At 57.2% G+C, this 13,149-nt stretch overlaps 1 protein-coding gene across 1 annotated transcript in view; it reads right to left on the reverse strand.

Moving 5' to 3' along the window:
* Window positions 1-13,149, reverse strand: part of LOC117887776 (guanine nucleotide-binding protein G(o) subunit alpha-like) — a gene marked incomplete in the record, with an annotated part of 20,767 nt that overhangs the window by 4,420 nt on the left and 3,198 nt on the right. Inside the window, 6 exon segments of the mRNA XM_034790497.1 lie at window positions 2,115-2,186; window positions 2,782-2,911; window positions 5,194-5,322; window positions 9,225-9,385; window positions 10,818-10,946; window positions 12,716-12,807. Of these exon segments, the coding sequence (XP_034646388.1) occupies window positions 2,115-2,186; window positions 2,782-2,911; window positions 5,194-5,322; window positions 9,225-9,385; window positions 10,818-10,946; window positions 12,716-12,807 (713 nt within the window).

The raw sequence follows: 13,149 nt of genomic DNA on the forward strand, positions 1-13,149 counted from the left end.
ACCAAAGAAGTGGGCTGTAGTCCACGAAAGCTTATGCTCTAATAAATTTGTTAGTCTCTAAGGTGCCACAAGTACTCCTGTTCTTTTTACGTTGTGGGGAGGAGATTTAACATCTCTCCCTCCCACACCATCTTCCCGCCCAGCACTGCAGGCCAGTGGCAAACAGTAGCGATTTAGGGCTTGGTTCATGGTAGTCGCATGGCTCCTTTACTCTGCCAGAGCCAGACTCCGGGAGTTCACCAGTGCAGGGGGATTCCTTGGCTGGCTAAGTGCTGCTCCCTCATATGTTGCTGTTGTGACGAAGTGGGACTGTTCTTAATGTTTCCTCTGAATACTGTGTGGGTGCCTCAGTTTCCCCTATGCATTTCTTAAGTCTCTAGGTGGTGGGGAAAGGCCAGTGTGCATAAATCACTGACACTCTGTCTCCCTGGCAACAAATGACTAGGGCCCCTTCCCCCCCTGCAAGGAAATAGCTAAAGGTGAACAAAGAGATCCTGGCCCAGGAAAGAGACAAAGCGGAGAGAAGGAGGGGCTGGAGGGGGTTTCAGAGTTGGAGCTACCTGGGGACTAGGAGTGAGGGCAGACGTGGGTGTCTGGCTCTCTGAACCCCACAATGGACCCGGCTGAGGGGTCCCGCTCGCTGCTGTACCTACAAGCTCTGTTTTAGACCATGTTCCTGTCATCTAATAAACCTCTGTTTTACTAGCTGGCTGAGAGTCACGTCTGACTGCGAAGTAGGGGGTGCAGAACCCTTTGGCTTCCCCAGGACCCAGCCTGAGCGGACTTGCTGTGGGAAGCGCACGGAGGGGCATATGCTGAATGCTTCTAGGAGAGACCCAGGAGGTGAAGCCATGTGAGCTTCTTGCCCTGAAGACAGTCTGCTCCGAGGGAGAGGAGGCTCCCCAAAGTCCTGACTGGCTTTGTGGGGAGCAGTTCCAGGGCATCGCCCAGGGACTCCATGACAGCTGTGCTCCAGCTACTGCCAGAAGGCAGCTGGGCGCAAGGTAGGGCAAATGCTGAGGCTGGTGCCAATACAGTGCAGCCCCACGGGCACCATGAAACCACCTCTCCCATCACCTGGGGTCCAGCACCAAACTCGGGCTGGGCGCAAGGTGTCTTAGTAAAGTTGGTCTGACAGTAGCACCTAGAAGACAAGATCAGATCCCCTCATGCCGAGAGTGCTGGACAGACAGTGAGAGAGGGTCCCTGCCCCAAAGGGCTCGCTGTCTGAAGAGACAAGACGGGCACTGGGTCCCCTCCCATCTCTGTGCACAGGGTCACCCAGCAAGCAAGCAGAACCAGGAGCAGAACCCAGGACTCCTGAGGGCCCTGACAATGGGCCCTTAATCCTCACAGTCCACTGGGAGGTAGGGGAGAGTTCACCCCATTGTATAAATGGGGCACAGGGAGAGGGAAGCGACTCATCAAGGTCATATGGTCAGTGGCAGAGATTCCCAGTCTCCTGCTTTAATCACTAGTCTAGGCTCCTGCCTAGGCCAAATCCACCTGAGGCAGCCAGAGGGCCCTTGTGGGGAATAGAGGAGGTGGCCGGAGGTCCCAGTTCTGGGCCCAGTTATCCTGTCAGGAACTGGATTGATTGACCACCCCTGGCTTGAGCTGCAGGAACTGAGTGCTCATAAGGCAGATGCCACTGTTTAATCATTTCATTAGCAGAAATAAATGAACCAATTAGCGAGTGAGATAAGTTACAGGGCCCGGCACTAACTAACACTGTCAAGCAGAACCAGCCCCCCCTCCACAGAGACAGCAGCAGCTGCTTCTTAATTACAAGTGGCAGCCCCACTCAGAGAAGGAGCTGGAGTCCAGGCTGCCAGAAATGGCCCCAGTGTCTCATCACAGTGCCAGGATCCCCAGAACAAGAGCCTGCTGTGCTCAGGTGAGGGGAGCAATGGGCTAGCGGGACCATCCCACCCCTCCCGCATGCTGCAGCTTGCCCATTCGCCACCTGATGCCGGGACAGTGCAGGGTGGGGAGAGCTCTGAGCTCACTGCCCCGGTCCTTACAGCTCCTCCTGCTGGGAGAGGCTGGGACCGGAATCTATGCAGCCAGTGCTTCTGCGCTGCTCCCTTATGGTGCCTCTTGCTGGGACTCACCAGGGAAGTGCTTTGGAAGAACACGTTGTTGCAGACAGAGGAGAAAAGCTTCATGCTTTCCAGAAGCCGATTCTGAGGAAGAAGGAAAACGATCTTGAACACCATGGAACTGCAGTGGATCAGCAGCAGTGGCCGTGGCCAACGCCAGCCAGCTCCCTGGGGCGGGGAGCACCCCTCCGCTTTCTTCCCCCAACCCAGGTCCTGACCTCAGCGCCCCCTGTTTGTGCTCTGCTCAGCACTCAGAAGCAAGGGGGCATGCTGGCTGCATTCTCTCATTAGGAAGGGCCCAGAACTATGCCCTAGGAAGATGGAAGAGGGCAAACTGCGCAGGCCAGGGGAGTGAGAAGAGATCTACAGATGGGTAACAAAGGGCTGTGGGCCAGGGCATGAGAAGCCAGCAGCCCGGGGCTGCAGCTGGATCACTGGCTTTATGAGAGGGTGCAGGGGAGAAAGGGGGGTTCTGGGCATGGGCAGACCCAGGGGAGGCCGCGGGGAGAACACAGGTGGGATTGGCAGGCTGCTGTCATGCAGCAGGAATGAGTGTTCACGCCCTGGGAGAGGATCAGCTCAGGCACAGAGTGAGCCCCCAATTGCACAGCAGGCAGAACACTGGCGCCTTGAACACGAGAGACCCCCTCCCCCCCCCCCGCACTGAGCCTGGCCTTACCAGCGCTGGCTCCTCCGGGACAGCCTCATCGTATGCACTGAGAGACGCCACAAACAGCACGGCTCGCATGTCCTCGAAGCAGCCGAGCCACTTCCGGCGCTCAGAGCGCTGCCCACCCACATCGTAGAGCCTGCAAGACAGGGCAGAGTACCGTAGAGGGTCTGCCCAGCAAGGGACAAACGGCTTCCCCAGGAAGGGGACTGAGCAGTAGGTCAGACAGTGAACGGTTAACCCTCCCAGCGCCACCAGGCTGCTCAGCATCACTATCCCTACAGAAAGGGGGCATGTGGGAAGGGGCTGCTGCCAGGTCACACTGCCAGGAGTGGAACCCAGGAGTCCTGGCTCCTGGGCCCCTCTGCTCACCACAAATGCTTCCTCAATGATCTTTAGTGCAATGGTCCTCAACCAGGAGTCCGGGGTCCCCTAGGGGGCCGCGAGCAGGTTTCAGGGGGTCCGCCAAGCAGGGCCAGCATCAGACTCACTGGGGCCCAGGGCAGAAAGCCAAAGCCCCACCACATGGGGCTGAAGCCCGGGACCCTGAACCCCACTACCCAGGGCTGAACCCAAAGCCTGAGCAATGTAGCTTTGCAGGGCCCCCTGGCAAATGCCCTGCTTGCTATCCCCAAATGCCAGCCCTGGCTTTTATATGCAGAAAACCAGTGATTGTGGCACCAGTGGGCTGTGGAGATTTTATAGCATGTTGGGTGGGCCTCAGAAAGAAAGAGGTTGAGAACCCTGCTTTACTGGATCCACTGCAAGCACCTAGTGAGCGATGTGCCATTGGGGACGTTCTCAAACCCATCAGACCTACTGCCTACGCCCAGTAACAGCCCCAAACGAACCATCATTCCCCACTGGAGCCCCAGCCCGGGCCCTCAACAGCAGCCCCCAGCCCCACCCAACCTGCTCGCTGCTCAGGAGACTTTATGTGGAAAGCAGAGGCTGCCAGACGGCAGGCTCCCTGCACCTCCCCGCCCCCATTTACATGGAACCGGCTCTGCAGCCCTGGTGCCCCAGTGGATGAGTGACAAACACAAGTGATCAGTTCCCTCCAGGTGGCAGTTGATGCTCAAATGAGCCAGTGGAAAATTACTGCCAGAATGCAACTGGCAAATTACAGCCCGGTCTGCAGCTCATAAACCTGGCGCCATTCCCCGGCGAGCAATTGTGCTCAGAGTCACTGGCGGCACAGGGACAGGCTCTGCCCAGCTCTCCTCTGTTCCAGAGACCAGCACCAACAGGGATGCCAGCACCTCGGCCTGGCACCTGCCAGCTGGGGACAGCAGGGATGAGAGGGCAGGGAGAGCTTAAAACTGGCATCTGCCGCATTTCCCAAGGGCCTGGCAGCAGCCATGCCCAGGGCTGTGGGAAAGGGATGGGGAGCTGAGAGTCGGGCTCACGCCAAAAGTTATAGCAGCTACTCAAAACAAGAAGAAACTCCCAGCCTGATAGGGGAGGCACTGTGGCTCAGACCCTCCCATGTGTGGCCCAGGCCCTGTCAGATGCAGCAGCATCTTCCCCCTCCAGTTGTTGGGTTGGCGCCTAAGCCACCGCGCCTCACCCCAGGCAGCAGCGCAGAAATAGGGACTGTGCCCTCAGGCAGGGTCTCTGGATGGTCAGACTCAAACCAGCGAATCCAAACAGCTTATTACAACAACCACAACCACCCCTGTGCCTCCCAGAGCCCGTCCGTCTGCAGGAGCCCCAACAGTCAGAGGAGTCTAACGCATCTGGCACTCAGCTATGCCACCTGTGAATAGAGGGAATGGCCCCCAGCCTGAGGGGTCCCCCACAGCAATCCACCAGCCCCAGCGTTCTGCAGCCTGCCCCTGGAGAGCAGAAGCCTCGGGCTGCATTTGAGAACACTAGCCTGCCCCCAGCCCTCACCAGCCCCTCTTGCTGCTTCTGCTGAGGCAGCCAGTGAGGGGGCAGTTAGTGCTGTGTGGGGTGGAGAGACAGGCAGAAACCTGCCCACATGGAATTGGGTCTGGATACCACTGCCAGCCCCCAGATCCCAGTGCCAAACACCTCGACTTCGTCAGGTATTCCCCTCCCCCCGCCACCTCAGCTACTAGAGACATTTTAGGTCTTTATCAAATCAAGCAGAACTCAAAAGCCTTCTGTGTGGGAGGACAGCGCTGCTCAGGGAGGGCAAGGGAGAGCCACATGCCAGATAAGCCCACACGGGGGGATTAATGGGAAATCGATGGGGCTTTGCTGGTCAGGGCCAGGCTCCCAATCAGCGCAGTCAAGTCACTATGGGGAAAGTGTCTGCTTAGCAGGCTGATTTCCTCCGGCCCCACCTCCCCAAGGCTCTGGGTGCTGTCAGGCCAGGCCTGGCCCCTAGTCTCCTCACAACTCATCCGGCCACTCCCTACCCAGCGCGTCTCATCCACTGGCCACACATCTCACCGGAACACCAGGTCCTTGATCCTGAAGTGGGTCTCAACGATGCCACTTGTGCGCAGTCGGACACGCAGCACGTCGTTTGGCGTGGGCTGGAACTCGGGGTGGACGAGCCGCTCCATGTTCTCAAAGAAACTGGGGAGAGCAGGGGAGAGATCCTTATAGCCTCTCTCATCTACACCGCATCCTGCCAGAGTCCGTCCACTCCTCCCTAGCCAGCTCCCCCGCCACAGAGCCTGACCAGTGCCTCTCCTTCACCCAACCAGACTGCCCAGCCCTCCTTTCAGCCCCAAATTCTCCCCCTCCCCAGGCATCTCTCAAGGCCTTGAAATGACATCACAAGCTCAGGAGAGCCCCAGTGCCCAAGCTGTGCCCTATCCCAGTACAGGTGTTTGAGGCAGTTTCACTGACCCAGGGCTGGGCCCCTGAACCCCCCAGGAAAGAAACCAAGTCAAATCCTTTTCTAACTCCCAGCCAATGGTCCAGGTCTCTCGGCGGTAACAGGCAGCTCCTTCCAAAGCAAAACAGCACACACACCCCCCAAAGAGCACGCTTGCCCCGTGCCCTGGACCACCCTAGGCCCTGCACAGATTCCAGGCCTCCGCAGCTTTAACCAAAAGCAAACACCCAGCGGATGCTGGGGTCCCTCAGCAGAGCCCCTTCTGCTGCCCATCCCTGCATACACCCCCAAACTGGAAGATGCCGGTTGCCCTTAGGGATCCTGAAGCAGGGAGGCATTGCAGGACTGTCCAGCTGAGAACTTAGGGGCCCCCACAAGCCTGGAGGTGACTGGCCAGAAGAGGGGCCTGGGACCAGGGAAATGGAACATCACAGGGCCAAGCTGTGGCAGCTTCAGAAGCCAACACATCCACCCACCCCAGCCCAGCAGGGGTCACCCCTGGACTGGGGCTTACGCGATGCCTGAGGCCGTGGATGAGCAAAGCCCCAGGATGAGGCTGGAAGAGCAGCTCAAAGCCTGGCAGTGTCAGTGGCAGCTCCTCCACGGGAGAGTCACTGAAGCTGCTGGTGCAGTCCAGGGCTCCACCACCCCCTCCTCCCCCAGCCCGTCTCGGAAGCAGCACTAAACACGGTGCTGCGGGCGCATTTCCATAATTTCACACGCGCCACAAACGACTCAGCAGCTCCCGTCGGGCAGTGGTGACACTTTATTGACTCTCCCAATCTCTGCTCTCCTGGGGCTGACAAGTGCACAAAGCGCTTCCCTCCAGCAGCAATAATGTGCTCGCAATTTCCATACTAATCTCCCCAGCCAGGAGGAGCCATCCCACACCACAGACAGGCTTTCCAAACACTGCTCTGAACAAGAGCCCCATCCCGATCCTCCGCCCTGGGGGGGCTGACAAGTGGCTGTCCATCCCCCGCCCCGCCACGTTCCTCCGACATCTTGGGGGAGACACTGTAGTAGTGCTGCTGCCCTCCGTGTGTCCCAGGCTTCAGCACAGATGTGGCAGCTTCCCAACCCTGTGTCCTTGGTACTGGCTGTAGACAGCACCCCCAGAGCACTGACTGGTGAACAGTTCATGCTTCCTTCTCCCAGCTTTACTCAGCTCAGGACGCTCTCCCCCAATGGCCTGGCTAGCCAGTAAAAATTATCCTTTAGGTCAGGAGCTGTAATTGCTTCCGCGATGCCAAGGCAGAGACCCAGGAGCTGCCGTCTCAGGCTCAGACTCTCCTCTTCCCCAGCAGCACCAGCAGAAGGATACAGCAAAATCTGCCCTTTAATTGTCTGGCAGCTTTGGCTGGAGGGCAAAACCAGTCCCAAGCCCCAGGGGAGAAGAGCCTGTCGACAAACACTCGGATCTCTCCATAGCTGCTACACAGCCCCAGCTTTCCCCACCCAAAGCTACCCCAGTCCCAGGCTCTCTCAAGCAGTGGCACTGTAGGAATGGCACAGAACCCTGACTGCAGAATTGGGGGCCGTTTATATCATGGCCTGTCCCTGCCCCCACAGCAGGAGGCGCTGGAGCATTAGTGGGAGTTGGGGAGAACACAGCTATTCTGGTCACAGCCGGGGGCCCCCTTCCAGGGGCGCCCGGTTATTCTGAGAGCAGGTGCACTGACCTGTGTGTGTTCTGGAAGCCAGGGCCCCACGGGAGCCATATAGTAACTACAACTTCCAAGAACATCTCTGAAACAGAAAACAATCAAAGCCCAAACTTGAAATTCATGAGCCTTTCCCCCAATCTAACTCCAAGTTTTCTTCCTCCCCCCAGGACTTGCAGGCCACAAGCAAACACAAGCACAGAAAAAGAGGGGCCCGGAGGCACTAGGAGACTGAAGAATATAAAATGCAAAAAGATTTCTGCTCAGGAATTACAATAAGAGGCCGCGAGGAACTGCAGCTCTGCCAGGCACTGTTTATTCCATCTCATCAAGAGAAGCTGAAGTTCCTGAGCGAACGAGTGATACAAGCAGTCAGGCACCAAAGCACTGGGGAGAGCAAAAATTAAATAACATTGACATTTAATAACCATTGCAACTGTTTGGGCCCAGAAGCAGCATCTTTCTATGGAAATGTTCAGCCGGGGGTAGAATTGCCACTTTTGTTGGGTTGTTTGTATTTAATGACAAACTCTTCTTGAGTCTGACTTTGCAGAGGGAGCCGAGAACTGACAGGTCTCACCGCGCCAGGGAACGAATATGGAAATGGGAACACTCCCACCCCAAGACGAACGCTGAGCTCTAGGACGGCCCAAAGTGGCACAGGAGACACAACTTGCCCTTTTGGCAGCTTGAGGCAAGAGCAGGCACAAGGCAGCAGCTGATGGATCTGCAGAGGCACCAAGACGTGGCTAGGAGACGAGCAGCAGGTGTGGTGGTGTCAGACACCAACAACGAGAAAATAAAAGTCCCGAATAAAGCATCAGCCACGTCCAGCCAACCCCCCAGTAACTGCCCCCCGACCATAGCCATCTGCAGCTGCCGTTCTGCTTGAGGCTCTCCAGTCTGCTTCTCTCTCCCAGTGCCACCCCCTCCCCACCACAGGTGGGCAAAGGAGCAGCCCCAGAACCACTGCTCTGTGCCCTTAACCCCTCTCCAGCAGGCACATACGCCCCCAGCACAAACAAGCCCAAAGTCCTCCTCGATGGATGGAACCAGCAGAATGCTTCTGCCTAGCCCCCAACACCCGATCACAGCCCCAAGGGCCTCATTAGCTCAGTTACCAGCGGGGTGCGGCCCCTCCACGACCTCACCCCCCCAAGGGAGGCTGGGCAGTGGGCCAAGCACAGTGCAATAAGGGGCCCCTTTCTCCCAGGCCCAGGGCTCTGCTCTGCCCAGCGTTGACTAACTGGGTGAGGGAAGCACAAGCTGAACTCACGGAGAGATAGAGGCAGCAGAAATCAGGAGAGAAAGCCCCACTCCAGGCTGGGAGGCTGCCGAGAACATCATGGACCAGGAGGGATCCCACCCACCCCACTTCTGCCTGGCAGGCTTGGCAGAGACCACAGAGTCTGCAGCAGGCTCTCGTCTTTGTTCTCTCCGGCCGTTGATCCAGCTCTTGTCACTTTACAGCTGTTACAGCGGGTCCCAAACCACTCCCAACCCTCCACCGACAGGAACACTCTCCCTGCCAAAATGGAGCTGCCCGGGGTAATCTGCGTAGCACAGGAAGGGAAAGAGGATGTTTTGCTGCGAACACACACAGAGCTGAGGTGGCAGGGGAATGGAGCCAGGCCACCAGGGTAACACTCCTACTGCAGAGGATGATTAATGGGCAGGAGGGGCCAGCAGCTCTGAAAGCATTCAGAGCCAGCCACATGGGTCGTCCACCACAGCGGGGCCTGAGCTCCAGGTGCAGCACCCACACAGTGCCCATGCACACACAGCTGGCTGCACATGGGGCACACACAGGCTCCCGGGGCTGAGGCCACTGCACATGGGACTGTCACTGCCAACTCCCAGCAGCAAAGGAATTCAACAGGCTTGAGTGTTATGGGCTCAAACCCTCCCCCACAAGATCAGCCACACAGCAGGACAGCCACAGTGCAGTGCACTGATGGGGCTGCAGTACTCACTAGAGCGCAGAGTCATTGAGGCCATATTCGTAGCCTCTCCTGGTTGCTGCTTGCACTCCATCATCAGCCCAGAGGCAGCACAGAGCATCTGACACCCAGGGAAGCACCATCTGGGTCTCATCCAAACAGTGGCTGCAGGACAGCACGGAGCGGGCATGCACCTAGGACAGGGAGAGAAGGGCCCAGATCAGTTGGGAATTGCTGGAGCATCTTGGCTTGGGGCAAGCATGGGAGGGGAAGGCTTCAGAATGGGCCCCAAACCTCCAGGTCACCCTCTGCTCAGCTCTAGAGAGGGCTGGAGCCTCCTATAGTTCCATCCCCCAAGCCACTCCTGGGACAGACATGTACCTCAGAAGGCTCCGAGCCTGCGCTCACGTGTATGGTGGGGAGGGGGTTCCTTCCCCATCACAATCCCCTTCTAAAGCTAAAATCTTTCCCACAGTGACAGGTCTCCTGGCTCCAAGAGCAACTGTGTCATGGATGACAGAGTCATTACTGAAATGCCAATACAGTGCCTTGGAGATTAATAGTCCACAGACATGTACCCCCCCCCCCACCGCAACAGGGAACAGATATACACACACACCGCTCCCCCACAACGTGGGATGGGGCAGGGGATCTGCACACACAACGGCAATACTGGGTGGCCCCACCCCACTCAGGTAGAGCCTACAAGATCGCTTGCACTTTCCTGCTTTATAACGATGATGCAGAGTCTCAGCAGTGAGCTGTTCTAGTGAGCCCCACTTGCCCCCCATCTACCCAAATCTCCACCTTCCCCACTCCCAAACTGCTGCAGTGACACACTGCGCTTTCAATGCAGAGCCCTGCTGCAATCTGACAATACAGGCAGCATAAAACAAATGCAATTTAATATCATGCTGAACACCACGAACTATTTTACTCGCTGCATCATTTCGTTTTCTGGTGAATTCAGTAAGGCTTTCCTCCCTCAACTCATCTGAAGATGTGCATATCTTCCTGGTTGCCCTGCAGGCCTGGCTGCGGGAACTGGAGGTGGGGATCACAGACACCGGAGACTAAGGGGGACAACGGGCATGGGAAGCACCCAGAAGCTGGGCTGGGGACCTGTTGTAAAATTTGCAGTAAGAGACCAACAGATCCTTGATCGGGACTAACACTGAAGAGCCACCTCCACCCCATAACCCCAAATCCCCCCCCCCCCCCCCCGGGTGCTGATCAGTACTAGTTCCCTGACACAGACAACCTCTTATAGGTGCTGGAGCTAGGGGAGCTGCCACACCCCCAGCTTGAAGTGGTTCCATCCTATACAGGGTTTACAGTTCGGTTCAATGGCTCTCAGTCCCCCACTGTACACATTGTTCCCCTGCAACCTTCCTGGGAGATGTGGCTCAGAAAGGAGATGATTGCACAGGTTATAACTGGGTTAGCCCCACAAAGTAGGGCATGCAGGAACCACATGGAAGGGGGTCAAATGTGAGTGCACAGAGGGGTTGGACACGAGGAACCCCTGGAATCAGTCCCCTGAGTGGAGTTGTGTCCCCTCCCCTGACTCCAGTTCAGCCCTCTAACACTGGGTCCATGTGTCCCCTCCCACAGCAGCCCAGCTACCTGGTTCTTGCTGTTTGTCAGGTCGATGTGCAGAGTCCCCATGCCGCGGAGAACAAACTTCATGGAGCTGAGCAGATTGTCCAACACGGCAGGCTGCAGACAAAGAGGGAGACGCAGAAGGGACTCATTCTGAGGGCAGAAGAGGAAAGGGAAAACTCGCGAGTGCCAAATGGGAGCCAATGCAGTGGGAGCAGCAAGTGCCCTCCAGTTCCCAAAGTCCAGATCATCACCACAACCATACGAGATCTGATTCCAGTTAACGCCATTCAGTAACACGGAGTCAGTCCGAGAGGCTCTCTGGCGAATTAGAGGAATCTGAGCATGAGTCCAGGGGACAGATAAAGTCAAACTTTTTCATTCCACTAGGAACCAAAAGCTGTTTCCAGAGGTGCTGGGAGAGGTGCTGCCTGGATTTGCAGCAGTGCCTCTGCCCGGCAGATACACATGAGGTTCCTTATCAGGATAAACGCACGGCCCATAGCACCACTCCCCTCACACAGCAGCTGCGTTCCAGGGCACTCAGCTCTATCCCTGCCCCAGAACCCCTCTCCCCATCCCAACAGCTGCAGTCTGTTCTCCCCTCTCAGTGGTCACTTGACCATATACAGACTCAGCTCTTATCTTCCTCAGACCCAGCGTCTTCATGTTGCTTTCTCTGAATTCTTTCAAGTTTGTCAATGTCTTTCTAGTACAGTGGTTCTCAAACTTTTGTACTGGTGACCCCCTTCCTCCGAGTGTGACCCCCCCCTTATAAATTAAAAACACGTTTTTATATATTTAACCCCATTATAAATGCTGGAGGCAAAGTGGGGTTTGGGGTGGAGGCTGACAGCTCACTACCCCCCATGGAATAACCTCGTGACCCCCAAGGGGTCCCATTTGAGAACCCCTGTTCTAGTACTTTAGTTCTTGGAATTGAACCCAGCATTCCTGGGGTGTGGATGTCTCGCCAGAGTGAGGAACTGTTCCCTCCAGGCTTTGGGACGTGAGGCCTCTGGCATCCAGAGACCCAGAGCTGAGTGCAAGATCCAGGTCTCCCCCCAGAGCTGCACATATGCCTGCATTTTCCAGAGTGACTCATCCTTTGGATGCAAGAGGGAGGCCCTTGGAGGGGCCTGGCTTTCCGAGAGGGGGGCTCAGAGCTTCCTGAACATCTTTAAGGGGACTCAAGCTGGCCCACAAATCACTAGGAAATTTGAAGACACAGGCCATAGATGTTGAAGGCCGAAAGGACCATTGTGACCATCGTCTGACCTCCCACACAGCACAGGGCAGAGAACCAATCAGTGACCCCTGCATGGAGGGAACTATTCTTCCCCACTATGGACATAACACTAGCGCGCCCACGGACTTGGGGTTGAACTGGAATGTGTCCCCTGCTCTAGGGCATGATGCTTATACTGCCCACAATTGGTTGCTGCCATCTGACATCCAGAGAGGCTCAGGTGGTCCCTGAATGCCAAGAGGCCAAGATGCCAACACCAGAAGAGGGCTGTTCTGGAGGGAGGAGAGCGCAAAGCCAGCGAGGAAAGTCCCACTTCCCTGCGCAAAGGGGGAAATTCCTGCCCCCATCCAGCACTGAGGTGAAAGCGCCCTCCAGGCCATCAGCCCCCAGTGAGATTTCCAGATGGCTGCACTAGCATCCACAGGAAGCCTGGGCTTTTGAGAGGGGTCCCCCAGGGCCTGCCCAATTCAAGCCCCAACCCTGACAGCAGCCAGGCTAATGTCTGAGCACATCCCAGGCAGAGACAAGCCCAGGCCAGCACCATTCCCACTCACCCACCAGAAGCGTCTCTGGCCGCCTGTTCCACTCTGCCGGGATCCCACTCCCCAGGAGAGAGGCTGGGAAAGCCAGACCTGGACACAGGGGGCAGAGGGGACTCGCAGTCTAGAATCACCTTAAAGTCGGCTAGCTCCTCCGGGCTGAACCCCTGGCTGTGGATGATTTTCATCTGCTTCACCAGTGTACTCTTGCCACTTTCTGCACTGCCTGCAGGGCAGGAACCCAGTGTCACTGAATCAGCCTGGGGAGGGGACCGAGTCAGTGGGAAGTCAGAGATGTACAGGGGACAGGAGAGACCGGGAACATACCTGAGCAGGCGCTGGGTGGAAAGAAGAAAGGGGAAGAGAGCAGCCACAATGAGCCAGGAGGGTCGGGAGAGAGACTGGAATGTAGCCAGGCCCTGGGGAGACTGGCCCCGGGAAGGGGGGGGCAGGAGCAGCCCCCGGAGCTTGGGTGTGGGGCCCCAGGGAGTGGGGGGAAGGAGCAGGGTCCCAGGTGGGGACTGGCCCCCGGAGCTGGGGAGCGGGGCCCCAGGAAGGGGGAGCAGGA

This window comes from Trachemys scripta, chromosome 14, assembly GCF_013100865.1.
Source record: "Trachemys scripta elegans isolate TJP31775 chromosome 14, CAS_Tse_1.0, whole genome shotgun sequence".
In the NCBI taxonomy this organism is placed as follows: domain Eukaryota; kingdom Metazoa; phylum Chordata; order Testudines; family Emydidae; genus Trachemys; species Trachemys scripta.